At 41.6% G+C, this 21694-nt stretch overlaps 1 protein-coding gene across 3 annotated transcripts in view; it reads right to left on the bottom strand.

Annotated features, from left to right (window-relative positions):
• Positions 1–21694, bottom strand: part of Taok3 (TAO kinase 3) — a 172689-nt gene that overhangs the window by 21134 nt on the left and 129861 nt on the right. For all 3 annotated transcript variants that reach the window (XM_074060851.1, XM_074060852.1, XM_074060854.1), the window contains exons 14-16: positions 13395–13529; positions 4411–4647; positions 2633–2761 (exon numbers count right to left, since the gene is read on the bottom strand). In XM_074060851.1, the coding sequence (XP_073916952.1) occupies positions 2633–2761; positions 4411–4647; positions 13395–13529 (501 nt within the window). The remainder of the gene's footprint in view (positions 1–2632; positions 2762–4410; positions 4648–13394; positions 13530–21694) is intronic.

Genomic DNA, 21694 nt, shown 5'->3' with positions numbered 1-21694 from the left:
ATTAAGTGAGAGGGACACTTGTGAGTCTCCCTCTTCCCCCAACTCTGGCTTCTCACTTTTAGAAATTATTTTTCACTGATCAATCAACACACGCTCACCAAGTCTCTTACTGTGTGACAGCACTGTGTAAGCAGGACAACGTTCTGTCTACCACATGAGAACTACCCAGCCCAGCATAAAAAACCACCCAGGGACCATGGAAATGTAGTGAAAGTTACCATGAAAATGGCTGAGAAGAGGAAGCACTTAGTCTTTAAAGAATGTTTAGGGCATTTTTCTTTTTGAGATACGGGGGTTTTGAACTTAGGACATTACACTTGCTAGAAAGGCGCTGTACTGCTTGAGCTATGTCTCCAGCCCTCAAAGGACATTTAGTATAGAGTATCTGACCTTGGTAACAAGCTGAAATTTGAAAAGTTGGGAAGTCACCAGTGGGAAAGAGCAGAGAAGGGCATTCTGGATTGACGGAACACATATGTGAACCACCTAGGGTGGGGAGGAAACTCAGGGAGCACATGGACTGACAGATGGCCAGGGTGGCAGGTGTGGTGTGACCTGAGGATGAGGTGGCCAGGCAGGCAGGCAGAAGAACTTCAGCCTCATGACCAAGTTCAGGCCACTGATCTTAAGCACAGAAGAAATGTATTTTATATCTGTAGACGGCACACTGAACCACATTTCAAAGACATGGCTCTGGCTGTCTTTGATTCAGGTCTAACTCTGTCCAGAGATAGCAGGGACACTTCTGCACAGGTCCAGTTGAGAGGGGTGACAGTATCTTGGACAAGGGAGGTGAGGACAAGACTGAAAGAAGTGGAGAGATACCAGGTAAATATGTAAATGTCATTAGTTTGAATTTCAGAAGAAAGCACACCTCATTTGGGATTAGATGAAAATAAGAAGGTGAGAGCTGAGAAAAATCTCCAAATTTCTTATTGAAAAATTAAGCAATCTCTGTCATTCAGCAATACCCTTCTGTTATGCTGTAATCATTTCACTCAAGCCAACCACTAAGAAAGCTATAAAGAGAATGTGCACCTTCTTCAACAAGCTGTTTCTCTGTACTTTCAGGTCCTCTAGACCTTACAGTGTCAGCTCTTCCCATTTAGCCAGTGTGGATCAAGCACAATGTTGTGTCAAGCCCACACCACGTGCTTTTACCTCACAATTAATAAAGAATTGGAGAGGAGCCTTGATAAGCTCTGTATGTGGAACCTACAAATCAGAATATGAGCTCCAAAATATGATTTCCTATACTAAAGCAATGCTCTGTACTGAATTTTATTAAGCCTTAATGTACCTACTAAGTCTATAAATAGGAAATCCTAAGTCTTCTAAGAAAGGAAGTCTACTGGACTGGAGACAGTACCTATAGGTACTGGGTGAAGGAGAACTGAAGAAATCTGTGCTTTCAAATGAAATTGTACTTCCTCAGGGGAACTCTAAGCCCACCAGTGGTCTTTAACCAACCATCCCAGAATCATTCATCCTTTCTTCAAATATTCACGTGTAATGCGTGAGGGACACAGTGCCTCTGCTCTTATGAACTTAACCAACTGATAGGGCAAGGAGGTCAAGTAATCATCAAGAAAAAGTGAAGACTCTAGAGTTATCAAGCCAGAGATACCTATCTTGGTTGAGGCAATTAGGAAGGGCTTCCCTGGGGAAGTGACACTTGAGTTAAAATCCTAATAATCAATCTTACAAGGAGGAGGAGTAGGGATTAACTGAGCAGAACTGAGGGAGGGCTTCGGGGTGCAGACAGAGTACTGGTGCAAGAAATAGTTGTGCAAAGACCTTAGTCAGGGAGGAGCTCAATACATTTGAGGGACTGAAAGGTGACCATTGTGGCTGTGGCTGGAGCAATCAAGAGTGGGGCCAGGGGTGGGGGAAATACTGGTGTGAGATGATACTGTAAGGGTAAACTGAGTAGACTATGTAGGACTTTTAGGATTTTGACTGTCCTAAGAGCAATGGGAAGCTTGTGGAGTTTAAAATGATGGGGTGATATGACAGGATTTATGGTTTGAAAAGACTACTCTGGGTTGGGTGCTGTGTTTCACACCTATAATCTCTGCTACTTGGGAGGTGGAAATTGGGAGGATAGAGGTTGGAGGCCAGCCCTGGCAAAAAGTTGGCAAGACCCCACCTAAATCAATATGCTGGGCATTGTGGTGCGTACCTATGATCCCAGCTACAAGGAAGGCATAGGTATGAGGACTGTAATACAGGCAGGCCTGGGCAAAAACACAAGACCCTATCTGAAAAAGAACGAAAGCAAAAAGGGCTGGAGATGTGGCTCAAGGAATACAGTGCATGCCTAGCAAGCACTAGACTCGGAGTTCCAAACTCCAGGACTGGCAGAAACAAAGTGCAGAGAGTCAATGGTTCTTACAGTGTGGGCCTGGGTCCTGCAGTACCAGTGTCCCGGGGACCCTTGCTAGGACGCTCATTCCACCTAGGACCACTGAAGCAGCAAACGGGGGGCGGGGGGGAAGCAGTCTGTTTTAATAAGCATTTGAAGTTTGGGAAGTGCTGGATTAGAATTATTAGAATTCTGGTCATGAGGCAAGAGGAGTCATTCTCAAGTTGCCCCATTCTAATCTGGTGCCTGCAGAGCCGCCAACCTTACCTCTTTTATTTTTTCCTTACAAATCTTATACTGCTTCTTCTGACTTTCTAAGAAAGTTGTCAAGTCTTTCTTCTGCTGGGCCAAGATCTGTTGCTGGAACTTCTTCTCATCTGCCGCGGCTACCTTTGCCTGGTGAGAGAACAGAGAGGGTGCAGCTCGAACCTGGTCCTCACAAAGAAGTCACTCTGCAGTCTCTAAGGCCCCACCTTAGTCCTTAAGTTGTAAGTGTGCAATATCTTATTACTGAACAGATAATAAAAATGTCTGTGACTCCTGCATCTTAAAAATATGTTACCCCTGAAAAATACATTTCCAAGTACAGGAAAAATATGAAGATGGACCAAAAACCTATTTTATTGAACACAAAAATTTGTGATTTTAAGGATTTTAATACCACTGCTAGCAACCCAAGGGTTAAATGATAAAAATGAATTAATAATCATATCTGCCCATTTTTCATCCAAGTCTCAAACTCTAAGCAAGTAATTATTCCAACTATCAGATTTCTTAGTGGGATCACATCCAGTATAAAGGAAAGCTAATGACATTTTGTTTTCTTAGGCATCCTCTAGGAGCTAGATGTGGTGGCACACAGCTGTAATCCCAGCACTTGGGAGGCTGAAGCAGGAGGATTGCAAGTTCAAGGACAGCTGGGCTACATAGGAAGACCCTACATAAATAAATAAATAAATAGACAAATGAGTAAATTACACACTATAGCATCTGCTACAATGCATAGTAGTCAGGCACCATGGCATTCTGGGGGTTCCACCATGGATAAAATGTAGACTGAGTCGAAGGTAACCCAGTAAATCCCGGCCCTGTAGAAGAATGCTCCAGAGAGCTGTGGAGGCACCGAATGAGGTGTGGGATGGGGGAGACCATGGTAGGTTTTAGGGTTCCACTTCTGAATCTTTACTTTCAGCTTCCATTATCAGCAATTCTTCCATTATCAACAATTCTCCCGACATATTTGCCGAATTGGACTCCCAAGGCAGACCTGACTAGTATATTTAACCAGCATCACCCTCCTTGGGCAGAGCTCTTTATGTGAAGCTGCCTCATGCACCAATGGGCTACTGGTGTGTGTGTGGGGGGGATGCTCTTGCTACGATCTGATACTTCCTTCCACGTAGACAGACAGCATGGTTACTGAAACACCCCTGGCACCGTGGTCCTGCCACAGCTGACATGTCTGGGTAGGCAAGTCTGTTGAATTCTATTCAGTCCTACTAGGTCCTGTAGGTAATCCTTTGTCATGTTGGACGTTTATTGATAATGAAGCAGCTATTTTAATTTTCTGTCTGTCTTACCCTTTTGTTCATTTTTAGAGGGGCTGAGGGTGGAGCCCAGAGCACATATTTGGTATGCATGAGGCCTGGGGTTTGATTTTTAGCACTCCCCAAAATAAATAAATAAATAAATAAATTACACTAGTTCAGAATGTGGATGGGGAAGAGAGATGTTCCCAAGAAAACATAAATCATGGTCAGATTAATTCTTTGCTGCCATCAGGCAGGTGCTATAACTTAGTATACCAGCCATGGGTAGGGACTGCCCCCACCAAGAGGGACAATTTGAGGGGCACTGTGGGCACAGCAGGCATAGAACCAGGCCTGCGCTGTGTTAGTTCCTGCACCCTTTAATGGTACCCAGACCCCCATAGAAGCAGTGGTGCTCAGAATTTGTCTGAATGCATCCCCCCACAGCAATAACATTCCTCCTTTGCTTGTGACACTCACTCCACCCTTGCCGCTGGCGTGCCTGCTCACACTAACCTCCTTCTCTATGATAGCCACTTGCTTCTTGGCCAGCTTCTCCAGCTCGATGGACGAGTTGTTGGCATGCGTCTCCACCTCCTTCTGGAGCTTGAGGCGGTGCTCGTCCATCTCAGCCTTCAGCTTGTTCTCCAGGGCGATCAGCTGCTTCTGGTGCTGGCGCCGCATCCGCTTATAACCTGACATCTGTTCCCGCAACTCGTTCTCCTGCTCATGCTCATGGATCTGCCGTGTAACCTGAATTGGGTTAGGGACAGGACTCAGGTCATGAGGCTCATGGGAGACCTGCAAACTTGAACTCTTTGGCAGACCTATCATCACCACCACCCATGCTCACCTGTAGTGATTCCAGGCTCGGGGCTCTGCCTTATGTTACCTCTCACACTCAAAACCATTACATTCATGCATTTTACACATTCATGTGTAGGTGGTGCCACTCCCATTTTATAGATGAAGAAATTAAGGGAGGTAATTTCTTCATTCAGCCAAAACATGCTCCAGTGTAGAGCACCTGCCTCGTAAGGGCAAGGCCATAGTATGTTAAGTTCAAACCCCAGTATGTAAAAAAAAATTGGAGTGGCTCAAGTGGTAGAATGCCTGCTTAGCAAGTGTGAGGTCCTGAGTTCAAAGTCCAGTGCCACAAAAAAAAATGCTGTGTATTTTTGATATGTTTCATACACACACATGGCAAAACAAGGAGTAGAGTGGGAGCTCGGGACCACTTCTGTTCCAGAGCCACGCTGTTTCTCCACCCCAGGATTTATTTCTCAGCTTGGTGCTGTTGACCATGGGCTAGACAATGCTTTGAGGTGGGGCTGTCCTGTGCACTGTAGCATGCTCAGCAGCATCCCTGGACACTACCCACAAAGAAGCCAGTAGCACCTCCCAAGTAATGACAATCAAGTGTCTTCAAAAGTCCCCAGGAAGCAAAATCCCTCCAGATGAGAAGCACTGTGTATTTTTTTGCTTTTTTTTTAGGATCCTATCTTAATAGTCATAAGACTCCTCAATATTTTTTGAAAATAGTCTGAACATAATTTATTTTCTAATCTTACAGTGAGGAGTTAGGAGAGGGAGGAAGGGAAGGGAGAGGGGACAGAGAGAGAGAAAGAAAAATTCTTTTCTTTCTTTCTTTCTTTATTTTGGCATTACTGGGGCAGGCACTCTACTGCTTGAAATCTTTTAGCTTTAATCATTTTTTTAAATTTATTTTTCAGATAGCGTTTCACACTTTTTGCCCAGAGCAAGCCTCAGACCACACTCCTCCTATCCATGCCTCCCACCATAGCTGGGATTATAGGTGCATACCATCATGCATGGGTCTCACTAACTTTTTGCCTGGGTTGGCTGCAAACCAGGATCCTCCTGATCTTTGCCTCCAGAGTAGATGGGATTACAGGTGTGAGCTACTGTGTCCAGTGAGAGAACTTCTTTAAATCATTTAACTAATTTTTATAAATTATAGGAATTTAATGAATTCTAAGAATTTTCTCTTAAAAAGGAGAAAGCATTTCCATCATTTTTGGATGGCTCATTTTCTTTAATAAACTTTCAAGTAAAACGTCCAAGAAGCTGAAGGTACAAACAGGAATCGTGAAATCCTGGCGCCTCTTGTCTCTTTCTTTTGAGCCTTTTATAATTTTCCAGTCTTTCCTCACCCCTATTTTTACTTCCTTCTCACGTTTCCTGTTTACTTATGGAAACATATTTAATTCCAGCATGATAACTTTTTTTTTCAGACAAATATGGCAGTAAAGTGTCTGTTCCTGGGTATGAATTTGAGATGTGTTTTATCCAGATAATTATTTTTTTTCTTCTTCTTTTAGTATTCCTTCTTTAACTGGATTCCCAAAGTGGAGGCAGGACACAGTCAAGTGCTCTCACAGCACATTTAAATCTTGCCACATGTACGGGCCTATGGCCAATAAGATGTTCTCAGGATGGCCATTCTCCTAAACCAGAAGGCCTAAACATAGATATCAGGCCAGAGATATTTTCTGTCTTAATTGGGCCACCTAGTAAAGAGAGTGGTCCTAAGATCCAACCAGGTATAAGTGCACAACAAAGACAAATGGCAGGGCTGGGCAGCGGCTCACGCCTGTAATCTTAGTACTCAGGATGTTGAGATCAGAAGGTCGAGGTTTGAAGTCAGCCCAGACAAATAGACCTTATCTTGAAAAACCCCAACACAAAACTGGTGGTGTGGCTCAAGTGGCAGAGCACCTGCCTAGCAAGTATGAAGCCTTGAGTTCAAACCTCATACCCATACTGCCAAAAAAAAAAAAAAAAAAAAAAAAAGACAAACGACAATCTCAACACTGAATTCCAAGGAACATTTTGCTTTTGAATGTAAAATTGTAACTTCTAAACTCTGAATATCACTTTCCATTTTTCACAATCAAATTTTCTAAGTTTCAGATCATCACTGTGAGCACATACAGAGATACTAAGTTTTATACTTTCATGTTCAAGGTAGACAGATGAATTTAAACAAAAGTACAATAGATGTTGTATTTGTTAAGCTTAACAGGAAATATATTTTAAATGTGCTAATTACAATATGTGTGCTGATATAAATAGTACAACATACTATTTTGTCAATAGAATTTTAAAGAGCCAATAATTTTATCATGCTTTTTGGTTTATATGGTGCTTTTGCATATGATTCACCTCTTTAATTTTTTTAAGGCCTGGGATTTGAACCAAGGTCCTATGGGAATTCATATCACCAAGGCAGAAGAGGAGTGATTATTTTCTGTTATCAAGTGATGGAGAGATCAACCCCCCGGCAAAAAAATCAAAGTTGGAATGAGTGGTAAGTCTGAATTAAAAACTGAATTAAGGCTGGGTGCCAGTGGCTCCCACCTGTAATCCTAACCTCTTGGGAGGCAGAGATCAGGAGAATTATGGTTCAAAGCCAGCCTGGGCAAATAGTTCTGGAGACCCTATCTGGAAAAATCCAACACGCACACACAAAAAAGTACTGGCAAAATGGCAAAGTGGCTCAAACAGTGGAGCGCCTGCCTAGCATGCCTGAGGCCTCAGTTCAAGCCCCAGTACCACCAAAAAAAAAAAAAAAAGAAAAAAAATTAAGACTGAAAATGGGAAAAAGTTACAAGGTGTAATGACTATAGTTTTTGTAACAGGCTCAAATGTGGTCAAATACAAGTGGGCAGAGCCATGGCACTATGCCCAGTGAGCTGTTTGGAGAAAAGCCTCATTCTGTTCCTGACTATAACCTCCACATGCAAAGAGGAATGAGAACTGTCTCCCTCAGAGTTGGAGGGCTGGGTCCACATGCCCTCATGCCTCACCAGGTGTCTGACACAGAGGAAATGTATGATTCATTTGTGTTCCTTCTCTTGCCAGATCTGAGAAATATGTCTCCTCCCTCTCCACTTAGCATTTCTGGAGATCAGGGAATGTGAATCCAAGAGAAAGAGCGTGTATGACAATAAAACCGCCTGTAACCAGCTTCTGGACTATAAGAGTAAATGCAAACCTGGGGTACAGCTCAGTGGTAAAGCACAGGCATAGCATGCATGACACCCTGGGATCCACCCCCAGCATAAATAAGTGAACAAGTAGAGTTTCTTTTCTTTTTGTTTTCAGCGCTGAGGATGACCCAAGAGCCTGGTATATGCTCTACCACTGAGCCACACCCCCGCAGCCCATGTATAGTTTCTTAGTCTAAATTATTACCCATTTAACATACCTGGAATATGTAAAAACAGTAAATAAGTGATAAATAATAAATCATGAAAAGGACAGAAACTTCTTTTTAAAAGAAAGTTTCTATAGCCTTTCAATGCTACTCCATGTTATTCCAGTAAAATTTGGTTCAGAACAAACCACTTTATCCAAAGTGTAGACTATGCCTACCATGAACAGAACCCAGCACTAGAAGGCAGCTGCCTTACTGTGCATAGAACAGAAGTATGGTGTCTGAGAACATTACCTTCTTAAAATATCAGAGCCAATTTATAAGATTATTTATAAGAATCAAAAATGATGCCACCTCGGCACTTAGCACAAATGAAATTTATAGCAAGTTCTTAAAAAGAATACAATGAGTCAGAATTTGGCATTAGCAACCTGACTTTCCACTATTCAGAACACCTAAGGAAAAGGTGTTTTGAGTTCTTACTGACTGACAGTGGGTAATTCTGCCTTATAACAAAAGATATTTTTGAGTAACTCTGAAATGCACACTTTTACATGAAAATTTTCAGGTGGCAGAGGACTGTAAGAGACTTCATTCATTCATTCATTCATTCAACACATGTTTATTGAGAGACTGGCCTCACGGGTTGGGCACATTGATTGACAACACATGCAAAAAATGGTATCAGCAATGAACTAAGAAGCCAAGAATAAGGAAGAGAGATGCAGTATTTTGATAAGCATCCTCTGGTACACAATCCCAAAAGAGAATGAATTTTCAATTATACACAGACAGAACTGGGCTCATGAGAGGTGAAATAGTAGCACTTACTGCTGGGGTACTAATATTTTTATTCTTACGTACCAGACTCATTCAGTTATTTGATTCCACAATCAGTTGAATAAGTGAGTTGCATTTATAAAACTACAAATGTAGTTTCTCTTTTTATGGGCGTTTTTTTTTTTTTTTTAAAGTTGAATCTTAAAAAGCCAGATAGACGAATGGATATCTGCACAGCTAGAGCAATCATCATTTTCTCTTCCATGCTTTTCTGGGACCTCCAAACTCAAGAGTTTCCCTATAATGCCCCTCTCCCCAGTGTGTGGTCTTACCATAAATTCACCTGTGCAATAAGACCATTGCATTCCACTGAGACTTGCTATATAAAGTACGCAGCTCAATTCTCTGGGAAACATATATGGCCTTGGTACTCGCTTTGTGCTGGAGGTGTACATGAATCACACCTCTAGCCCCAAGAAACTAAACTTCTTCCCTATCAGGGAACTGGACCCCTGTTTCCTGCATGACAGATGAGGATACTCACCACTACACTGATGAGGAAGAGCTTTTTATATAACCAATTTATATTTTTTGGTGCTTTTTTTTTTTCATTTTTCTTTTATTATTCATATGTGCATACAAGGCTTGGTTCATTTCTCCCCCCTGCCCCCACCCCCTCCCTTACCACCCACTCCGCCCCCTCCCTCTCCCCCCCCCAATACCCAGCAGAAACTATTTTGCCCTTATTTCTAATTTTGTTGTAGAGAGAGTATAAGCAATAATAGGAAGGAACAAGGGGTTTTGCTGGTTGAGATAAGGATAGCTATACAGGGCATTGACTCACATTGATTTCCTGTGCGTGGGTGTTACCTTCTAGGTTAATTCTTTTTGATCTAACCTTTTCTCTAGTACCTGTTCCCCTTTTCCTATTGGCCTCAGTTGCTTTAAGGTATCTGCTTTAGTTTCTCTGCGTTAAGGGCAACAAATGCTAGCTAGTTTTTTAGGTGTCTTACCTATCCTCACCCCTCCCTTGTGTGCTCTCGCTTTTATCATGTGCTCATAGTTTTTTGGTGCTTTTTATATTAACATCTATAAGGAAAGAGTTAGGGACCTAGGACATTAGAAAATTTTAAGAAGTGACTTTCAATGTAGCAACAGCCAAAAACACTCTCCTGGGTCACTAATATAGTTAAAACATGGGGATCTCCACTCACCAACAATAAAAACTCATGGAAAGCCTATCTCGAAGGGCCAAGTAATCAGATTTGTAATTCTGGAGAACTAAATAAACAATACTTTCCTTCAGATTGCCAACCAGCTCAATGGGAACTTCCTTACAGAAGAAGAAAAAGGAAGCATAAAATAATAATTAAAAAGATGCCATGAAGTACCCTTCTTTTTCCTAATGCTTCAAAATGAGGTTAATAATCTGTGCCTTTAGGAGATTATAATAACAAAATTACAATTCTAAAGTTTACTCTGCTTCCAAGGTTGGGGGCCTTTCCGTGGTCCCTGTGTTACAAATGCAATTGTAGAGCAGTGCCCAATAACACAGAAATCTCAATTTTTAAGGTTCCCAAATCAGAAAAACATTCAACAGTGAGAGTCAGGAGCTCATGGGCTTTAAACACCTGTCAGGAACCTCAATCAGAAGCACAATAAAATCAGAGTCACAAGGAGGGGAGAGATCCCAAAGGAAGACTTCTTAAGAAGTAGGTTCATAAAACGAATTTTAGCAGTAATATTTGTATTAGTTCGCAGGTTCATTTAAAACATGTTCTTAGGCTGGGAGCATGACTCAAGTGGTAGAGTACCTCCCTACCAAGCACAAGTTCAAACTCTATTACTGCAATAAATAAATATAAAATACATTCTCATATTTATTTAGTTCATAGTTGAAAACTAATTTCTAAATTCCTCCCCTTTTTGCTGTTCCCTTTGGACCTCTCCATGGCTTGTTAACACCTCTACTAAAGACTATGAAGAAAAAAAATAACCAAAATCAATCAGTCAATCAATCAATACAGTATTGCTACCAACCAGGAGAAGCTAAGCGAGGTTTCAACAATACCTTGATTATTCATTCATTATTATTATTTGTTATACTGGACCTTCATTTTCCCATGGTCTCCCTTTCTCATTACTTACGCCATTTTAGTCCTTTATTTGAGCTGAGATCCACGAAAAACAATAGAATTCATGACATATTTTAAAAGATTGAATACTTCTTTATGATATCCCAGTGTCCTGACCTATGTACTCCTGTTGGAACTGGCCTTTGAAATGAAGCAACGGTAGACCTATAGTATTTCATAACACACATCAAACAGTGAGGTTGTCCAAAGCGGGATGTGGAGCCACAGGACACCACACCACTTCTCCCTTCCATTGGTTTATGTTTCTCCCTCAAAATCACTAGATACAAACACCACTGACTCTAATAAACTTCCATGGATCCTACCATGACTCCTGAAAAGTGTTATATTTGCAGAGGGTGTGCCACAAAAATGACTTATTTTTGTGGCTAAAGCAACAGCCGGTCAGCTACTCTGTTTTTGACTTAACATAGGAGCAGGGGCCTTTTAGTAAATCAGGAGTCCATCAGAGAGATGGGTCCCTGCAGCTCCCTGTACAGGACTACGAAGCCTGCAGGATTCAGAGGGGCTCCTCAGGACTTTGCCCATAGCCGGAAGCGGCCTGGCAGGGAGGCAGCTTTATTCTCCACAGAGAGGAAGACTGTGATGGCTGTAATACACACAGAGGAGCCCTGCATGAGCTCACAGAGGCCAGCGTGAGACTATTCTGACCTGGCTGTAGTAGAGTCTTGTGGGGAGGGAGGAGAGAGTCATGAATATATGATGTGGGAATGAGGGTGTGGCAATGGGAAATAAGAGAGCCTGTCTCAGAAGGGAGACTCCATGCAAATCCTGCCCATGGTGTTGAGGCTCTCCACCATTCCTCCTCTCCCTTCAGCATGAGCAGGTTGGGCAAGAGGCAGAAGGCTCACAGAGTGTATGTGGGAAGTAGTGACAGTTCTCCCAAATACCATATTTCTTCTTTGGTCAGGTATCATGGCCTGAAGATCATTATTACTTAGTAATCCCATGATGCTTCATTCAGACTCCAAAGCACATTTTTAGGTGCTTAACAAGCATTAGCAAATACAGAGTGGACATTTTAAGACCTCCATTACACAGAACAGCATTCCTTCAAAATGGAAAATTGCCCATCAAAGAGATAACAAGAAACTTCACTATAAAGGAACTTAAGAGTGGAATTATTTATAAGCAGTCCAAATTAAATTGCTTGCTTTTAGACAGCAGTAGGCACAAGCAATAAGGTAAGGTACTTTAACTTCCATTTTCTTTATACTTGGGGTTTTAAAGATTATAATCCATTTTACATTTCAAACATAACTGGAGCCTATAAAAGACTTGGGGAGTATAAGTAGCAATCAGGCTTGAAAAATAGGACAAGAAAAACCATCATTTCTGGGCCGGCCTTGGATGATGTCATCACAGGTTCTAAATGTAATAGCTAAGCAGCATACACTAACTCTTCCTGCCCATGTGACCTCTAACATCAATCTGGGCAAAACAACCAATATTTCCATAATTTTTTGGCTGAGAAGTGAGATTCAGGAGGAAAACATTAAGGAGAGTTTGGAATGCCAAGGATGAAATGATGTGTGTGTGTGTGAGTGTGCCAGCGCGCACGCGCACGCGTGGGGGGCCGAGGGGAGGAGGCATGAAAACTAACTCTTCCAGCACACACCCCTTTTGCTACTACAAGGGCATCCAGCAATCACATTTGCAATAGTAAAAATGCTGAAGAATCCTACAGTCCTTTTTCTTCTACAATCACTTCTATCCTCTCCTGTAAAGCCCTGCTTGCTTTATTGGTGTCAGGGAATTCTTCAGGGGTTAAATGGGGGAAGTACAGCCACTACCATTGTTGCAATAAATAAATGAATGAATCAGAACGAACCAGCAATCCATCCCTGGGCAGCAAGTATCTGATTCTTCTACAATGACAGACGTTATGCCGGCACCCATATATTTTAAAAATTTGTGTTTTATCTTTCGATGTGTGTATACATTATAGACACACATGCATCTATACAAAAAAGAAGCCTAGTGCCTCCATACACGTACATCAATACATTTAAAAATATTTTTAGCATTATTTATTTCAATGAGAAGACAGATAGCCTTTAAAAAATTGGATAGGGTAGCAACTCAGCTCATAGGTCTTACATTTTGCACATATGGCATGTACACACACACACACACACACACACACACACACACACGCGCGCGCACAAAGGTTCCCCCCCATGCCATACAGAATGCTAAAATATCTGAGATCAGGTTGCTATGCCAACAGATTTTTTTCTAAAATGAATAAAATCATTAGGAAGGAGAAAACATTCTTGACTCTTCTCCCATCCATGAAGCCGAGAAAGGCTCAAGGAGGGCGAGAGGCTGCCAGACAGGGAGGAGGGGAGGAAGGGAAGGTGGATAGAGGGGTGTTTGCTTACCAAAGATGCTGATTTGATCGTGGCAAAGCGCTCTCTGTTCCGATAGTGGAGGGCCTGGCTCTGAACTGACTGGGTAGGCCGCGGCTCAGGCCTGGGATCGCCGTGGCCCGCCTCATCCCTTATGAATACATGACCCTGCAGAAATGGATAAAAACAAGGAGAAAGTCCAGCTGTGCTCTTTCCTCGCCGGCTGCCTCTCTCTCACCCCTCTTTCTGCTCAAGCGCTGCTGTTTGAAATGCATAGTTTAGTCTCTGCTAGTCCCCGCAGCTCCCACGGTACAAAATGAATAAGCAACACATTGCAGCCTCCAGTTAGGGATGTCAGCTGATCGCTAGTGGGATGCCTTCTGAATCCCTGGCAGGCTTTTTCTTTACCTCCAGAATTACATATATGCAAAAGAAAAAAAGAATCGAAAAAACAATGCAATGTACAGACTCCTTAGAACGGTTTGCTTAAAACGCTGTAACCAAATAATTCCTTTAAAAATGTCATGTCCATGTCTAGCAGGGAGGATGCTGGTGGCTTTTAACATAAAAGCCAGCCTCCGCCTCATTCCCTTGGACGAGCTGCGTTCTCAGTTTGGTTTTATTTGAGATCTGGTCGGTAGGATCATCGTTCTGCCTAGGATCAGTGGAGGCTTGGGCTGAATAGCCTCTCTGGCTTGTGCTGGCAAGATCCGGCAGTCACTGAGGGATCCTGCTTTCCAGTCATGATCGTACACAGTTCTAGCACCTTCTCTCTACAGCTTCTCAAAGCGGTTTTTTTTTTTTTTTAGATTTAAAGAGACAGGCTCACAATTCCAACCAAATGATACTTTCACAAATTCTCCCTCAACTCAGCATTGGTATGTCAGCAGAGTGAGCAAAGCTGGAATTTAATGTCCTTGACTGACTTAATCAAGCCTATACTTCTTGATAGGCAAAGATGATTAATCTCATTCTAATGTCCTGTGAAAAATCAGTCTCTGGAAGGATAATAATGGATGTTTCTTAAATGCAACTGAAATGACTTTTAAAGGGGAAAATGCTTTTAGAGGATGAAGCTCCCTCTCAATAAAAGATGAAGTGGTCAGTCAGGAAGCAGCTCTAATCCTTTAGGGGGAAAAAATACTCTAGTAATTTGCAGCTCAAAACCATGTACAACCATGGGGGATTTTTAAAGAGCATATGTTCAAGATGGGGAAGGAGAAATCAATTCCTCATTTTTCTGGGGTTGGAGGAGACCATTTCTGAGAAGGCAGCTGTGCATTTTGTCCATGACTCCTTGAAATTTGTGATACCTGCCCTTTCCTTCACTAGAAGCAAGACCCAAATAGATCAGAAAATATCAAATTTGATTACTGTCTAAATGTTTTGAAAAGCCAACACACATAAATACCTTGAGGGAAATGAAATTTTATACCTAAATTTTTATGTAAAATCCAAGATTATATTTATTACAGGTAGGGTTGATTTTTTTTCCTTTTATAACTTTGAAGTGTCTGATATGTGGGGAGGGAATTTACCACCACAACCATGTTTAGGCATTTTTTTTTTCCAGGTCAAATAATGAGAGACAATTACTAAACTTGCTATTGGGGAATACCCAACCCAGGGGATGTCTCATGTCTCTGCTGGCCAGGAAGATCGCCTGGGCTACATATGGTTGTTTAAATTAATAAAAGTGAAGAGAAAATGTAAAAGTCCATTCCCAAGTCACACCAGGTACATTTCAAGCACGCAGTAGCCAAGTTGGTGGATACGAGGTTGACAACAGAGATATAGAATATTTCCATCACTGCAGAAACTTGTATTAGGCCATGTTACAAATTAAAAACACATCTCTTAAAAGGGCGTGGTGGTGCACAACTGTCATCCCAGCACTGGGGAGGCTAAGGCAGGAGGACTTAGAGTTCAAGGCCAGCCTGGGCTACATTCAAAAACAACTTGTTTTTGAAACTTATAAGAAAAATGCTTAAAGGGTCAAGTGAAATCATCCTGTATTATTTTCCAGGGTATCTGAACTCTTATTTCCCAGAGAAAAGGGAGATTGGTGAGTCACTGAAACCCACACACTAGATTTATGGTTCTAAAGAGGAGGGCATGGGGACTGGCCACCAGTTCATTACTGTGTATTTATTAATAAATTATACTTATATCTGAAATCAGACTTACTTAATGACAGCCCCAGAAAAGCATGCAGCTTCTAAATGCCAGCAGTCATGAGAGATAAACCAGGTAGAGGCCGTGGCTTCATGTGCAGCCTTAGTGAGTCATACTTTTGATGAGGACTAAATCAGCTAACTTATTAATAAGCACATTGACCGAGACAGGGGGAGTGTGGGGGGGTCAAATGTGTAGCAGCAAACAGTAATAACCTGAGTTACAAAAATAGCCAGTGACTGTACTCACTGCCCACAATGCCTGTACTACAGGTCAACAACGAAACTTGTGCACAAATATGTACACTTTTATTAGTTTATCTCTGATAAAAATTAAAAGCCATGAGATTTCCTACATTTATTAGATGTAAGGAAATTGAACTACACTGGAAAAGTTAAAGCTCAAAATCACATTCACTTTAGTTGATACATGGGTAAAATTAAATAGCCCACTAAGGGGAATTTAAAAATAATACTGTGTTAGAGGGTAGTCTGAATAGGACTGAATTTTTAATGTACCTTAAATATAATGAAAAGTACTGAAAGTATAATTCTTTAATCCCTCCTAAAATGTTTTTCCTTTTATAAAACTCTTAGTGTTCCAGAGCAGCTTGGTCACAGGGATCACCAACAATAAAAGTCTTCAAATAGTTACATAAGAGACAACAAATAGTACACAATCATTTGAAGTCCATTAGGAAATCTTTTTTTTGGGAGGGTGGGGAAAAGCATTGTCAGGGATTGAACCCAGAGCTTTGGGTATCTCCTCAGCCCTAAGAAATGTTTTTTGTTTGTTTGTTTTTTCCTTCTCGGTACTGGGGTTGAACTTAGGGCCTCACGCTTGCTAGGCAGGTGCTATGCCCCTACTCTTTTTGCTTCTGTCAGTTTGTTGAGATAGGGTCAGGTGCTTTTGCCTGGGCTGGCCTCAGACTGTAGTCTTCCTACCTCTACCTCCTGAGCAGCTGCGATTACAGGCATGGCCACCATGACAGGTCTACAACATCTTTTCATTATAAAATAAACTTCCTCAGATATAAAAATGTGTAATTTTTGTTCTAAATCTTCACTGGAAAGAACTAAATTGTTATACAATATATTGAAATATCTGAAGTAAGAGGCACAGACTTTAGTATTATACTCTTGACAAAGGGCTTTAATCTTTTTTTTTTTTTTTGTGATTTTTTTTATTTTTTCAAGGTAGCATCTCCCAAACTATTTGCCTGGGCTGGCTTTGAACTTTGATCCTCCTGATCTTTGCCTCCTGAGTAGTTAGGATTATAGGTGTGAGCCACAGGCACCAACATGACACTTCTAAGATGAAGCTTCATGGTGTAATCACTTCTCTAGATTTTGTATGAACTTGAACTTGACCCTGAACCCATTCTGCTGGGCTGCAATGTGTTTGGGATCTACCTCTATTACATATTTAACTTGTCTGTGTCTTCGTGAGGCTGTGGACTTTGAAAGGCAGAGGAAATGTGACTTGAAAGAATCTCAGTCTCCCTAGCACCTGGTGCTTAGAACTTAGTAGGCAGGCATTTAGTTAATGTTTAGTTAATGAATAAGCTCATGGGTCTAGGTCTGAGGAAATTTGAGAAAATCCTATTTTCTCTTGGATTAGTTAGCAGAATTCAAATTCGTATTTCACAAAAACCTGGACTCTAAAAAAGTCTGAAATAGTGACACACACAGATGTGTGTGTAAAAATCGCTTTTACCTGACAATGTGAGGCCTTTCTGCAGACTCCCATACTTTTTGCGCTGTGGATGGGGGAAGCAAACCCACAGACTGTTCTTTGTTTTGTCCATTTCAAAATTACTGAATGGCTGTGGTTAGCAGGTATAGTCACCACAACCTGAGGCTAGAGGAGCAGGAGGAAAAGGTGGAAAAGGAGAAGGGAAGTGAGAGAGGAAGACGACCAGGAGCAGAAGGTGGAAGACCTTGTCTTCTATGTGATAGAGGCAAGTGGTGGTGGCTGCTCTGAACCTTCATATGTTAATTTACTGTGACTTTGCCAAATGGAACCTAAGGAGTCAAAAAAAACCTGCCTCTCTGTTCAGCAAAAACAACACAGAAGGCCACCAAAGCAAGGGAAAATTAAAACAGAGCAACATGTCCCCTCAAGGAAACTTCTTTTTTCCCTCATGAGAATGGTGAAAGCTATTTTTTTTCTTAAAAGAAGAGGTAACAATGAACAGAACTAACACTGACTAGTAGGAAGGTTAGTAAAGTTTTAGGAAAGTAGGAAGTTTAGTAACGTTAAGATAGAGATTTTACAAATATTTTCTCTATGTGATCCTTGGCGGGTCACTATGATGGGAGTTTAGCACATCTAAAATAATGATCGAATAGCAGTGCTTTCAATGAATTAAAGTCTCACGATGTACACCCGTAGATGGCAACAGCAGGTACAGGTAACTGATTTTAGACTTCAACAAAACACAAGTGTGTCTGTTTTGTTTTGTTTAGTTTGTGATGTCAGGGATTGAACCCTGGGACTTGTGATGCCAGAACACTCTACCATTGCACTATTGAGCTACATCCCCAGATGCTATGTGTACCTTTAATTGACAAATTAAAAATATAATAGACTATTGTGCTGGACAATGTTTGCTACTGCTGTATCTGCAGTAACTTTAAGGAGTGGGATGGAGACTCAGAAGCAGGATGGATGTCAACGAAGAATCTACACTGGATTGGAAGTTTGCCCCAGGCTCACTTTGGAATAATCAAGATCTGAGATCCAGAGTCATAGCCTGTACAAGACCACTGTTGGTTCTGTCCACAGAACATGTATTGAGTGCTGACTGACTGACAGAGGGTCCTTGAGGAGTGATGGCCCAGGGACAGCTGAGGCTCCTGATAGTGAAATCATGGTGTGGAAAGAGGAATAAATGCTTAAAGATTATCAAAGGTAAGATTTGGTTAGGAACCCTTTGGGCCTGGGAAAGCCAAGTAGAGGCGAGGATTAGAGACAGAATAACCTGAAATTTTGTTGCCAAGGAAAAATTTCAGTGTTCCACCTTATATTTTCTGGGTTTGATTGGTGACAGTGCACCTGTCCTGCTAAAACTAGGCTGTCTTGATTCTGATGCAGGGCAGTGAACTGCAAGTCAGGCACTCACTAGTTACAAATGGCCTTTAAACATGAGTTTTCTTCCTATGTAAAATGATAATCTGTTTCAGATCTGGATTTGACTAGTTTAGGCTATATCTGCTTGACTGTAACGATTAAGTGTGATAAAAATTCCTCACCTCTTTTCTTATCCTTTGGCAGTTATTAAGCATGCTCTTATCTTTTTGAAGTATTATTACTGGGCAAACAATTCACCTGACACTTTCAAACCATAGAGATAACATTTAAACCAGTTGTGTAGTTCATGCCTATAATCCCAGTGCAGATTGGGAGAATCCTTCCTTGCTCCCTCCCTTCCCCATCCCAAGTGGTTCTAGGATTTGAGCTCAGGACCTTGTCCTCTATCACTTGAGCCACACCTCCAGCACATGAGACCCCATCTTAACCAACAAGCTAGGTATAGTGGTACATGTCTGTCATCTCAGCTACATGAGAAGTATAAATAGGAAGGTGGCAGTATAAGGCTGGCTCCAGGAAAAACCATGAAACCCAATTCAAAAAATAACTAAAGCAAAAAGAGCTAGAGATGTGGCTCAACTGGTAGAGCACCTGCCTACCAAACACAGGGCCCTGAGTTCAAACATTAATACCACCAAGTAAATAAGTAAAGATAATACTTAAGATTATTTAACTACTAAATCCATGATGTTTCATGAACTAGATTAGCATTATGTTGAAAATTTGGTAACTAGCTTATCCTTGCTTGCATTGTATAGCTATTTAGTGAGTGTCTACACTGTGCCAGGCACAGCGCTGGTGTTGGAAATGCACTGCTAAGTAAGGCAGGCATAGTCCTTCCTAAGTGAATTTACATTCCAGTCATGAACAATGAACTAATATGTAATGTCATTTCATATGGTGAAAAGTTTTAAAAAAAAAATAAAGCGGGACCATGAGATCAGGCTAGAACATTGTTCACTGTATGGCGACTTGATGACATATTGGTGTTTGTGGGATTCTAGACACTCAGGTGGAACTGGTCCATGTTTCATGAAACCATACTGCTTGATTTCTTTCTAAAATAATCTTTGTGGTCACAAATTATGATAGACGGAGAAATGCATTGTGAGATCCCCTTCTAGGAAGGACTTCTGGCCCCAACGTGTGGAAGTGCTGTTGGCAATGGTCCCCAGCTGCCAGCTCCTTTGGGGAAGTGTACACACTTCCTGCCCACCCATATTCAGTGACTGCTGTGGGCTGGGGCATGTGGACCTGGCTGTTTCTGTCCAGCATGAACAACTCTGAGTGGCCATCTTAGCTCCAGAGCTGCTGTGGGCCTGGCTGGAGCTTCCAGGGGCCTGCATCTTAGTTTAGTCTCTGCTTTGCCTGATGCTGTGTGCTCCTCCCTCTCACAGTTGTACATCCCAAGATTATAGGAAGACAAGCCCAGGATTTTGGGCCTGCAAGAACCTCAGAAATCATACAGAACGAATCTTTTTCAACTGGAAAGGCCCAGAGAGGTCTGTGACTTATCCAAAGTAAAATCAAACCAGCAGCGGCAGACGGAAGCAGAGAGTAGTACCTATACTCCACTTATCGCCTAACGTATAAAATGCTCTTTTGAGAGTTAAAGTCCTATTTCATTTATGTTCTAAAGGGTTAGGAATCTGAGTAAAACAAAATCTAAACTCTCTGAATAATTTTGTATTTCTATCGTTTTTAAAGATAACCTGCTTTCAGGTTCAGGTTACACACACATGTCATAAAGAGGTGGCATGTTTGAGTTTTCATATATTATAATTTTCCTAGCCTACCTATGTTTTAAATTTCAAATTCGCTTCCGTTGCATTTCTTTTGTATGTTTCACAATGAAATATGAATGCATCATATAAATTAGATTCTCCCAGACGTTTTGTTTGTGCATCAAATGCAACTACATCACTTCCGTTTAAGTGATTCCATCAGAGAATCCTGCTATCACATGATAGCAGCATGTCAAAATCAAAGTAAAGGCCCTGACGAGTTAGGCCAGGCTCTTCATTCTTGTTGACTGTGCCAGGAGTGTCTTTCTTCTAACTTTGCGTGCCCATCTGAGAGGACCTGGAATGAAAAGATCCATTCTACATGTTCTTCTTTTGTTCCCTCTACTCATAGAACCATAGGCAACAGAGAAGAGAGAGCCAGACCTGCTAGCACCCATGGTATCTCCCTCTAGGAGCAGAGCCCAGTGAAGCCTTTTCTACCCTTCAAATGCATGACCACCTGCCTGTGTTCAAAAGAGGCCAAGGGCATTGCTGAGCCTAGTAAATTTCTGCATCTTCTAATATCACTCCTTTCGTCAAACTTAATGTCTTCCTGATAATCTTGGGTCCCTGCTGCCTCCCCAACTTCGCTGTCCATACAACTTGCAGGCCCTAGCCTCTCTGGCTTCTCTCCTCTTCCTTAACTCTTCCTTAGGGCTTTGTGCTTACTGCTTTCTGACTCCTCCATTTCTTACTCCAAGCTACCTGGCTTCTACTCATGTTTGAAGTTTTAGCTTAAATGGCTAAACCTCTACTTGGGGAGGTTTTCCTTTACTTCCTGCTAGGCTAGGTCTTCCTTTTACCTGGAGCAAATGTCCTAGGAACAGTACATGATTGGTTGTGTGTGATCATGTTGATTCCCCATGAAGAGACTATGCCTGCCTCATTCCCGGTGTCCAATGTAATGCCTGGCACACAGGACCTGGCCAATACTTCTTCAGTAAATGATCAAATTCGTCAGTTCTAGAAAATAATCATGTGCCTCTGTTCTTCACAACTAGGCACCCAGTGGATGTTCTACTGCCTTCCTTGTTTCCCATTCAATTTCTTTTTCCTCCCAAGGGGACCAGAAAAACCCCAAAACCAAAAAACAGCTTAAGCATGCTCTTTCATAGAATTAGAATATGATCACAGCAGCCATTAAAATAAGTTCATATATTCTTCACACACACCTCATAAAAATTATAAGGACCCTTTTCTCTAACTCCATACTATGCTACTACAGTCTTCAACACTGCTGGAGAATTCCTACAAAGAATTATTAATAATCACAACTTACCT

This window comes from Castor canadensis, chromosome 18, assembly GCF_047511655.1.
Source record: "Castor canadensis chromosome 18, mCasCan1.hap1v2, whole genome shotgun sequence".
Lineage (NCBI taxonomy): Eukaryota > Metazoa > Chordata > Mammalia > Rodentia > Castoridae > Castor > Castor canadensis.
Note: the sequence above shows the minus strand (reverse complement) of the source record. Positions and strands in the feature narration are given on the sequence as shown.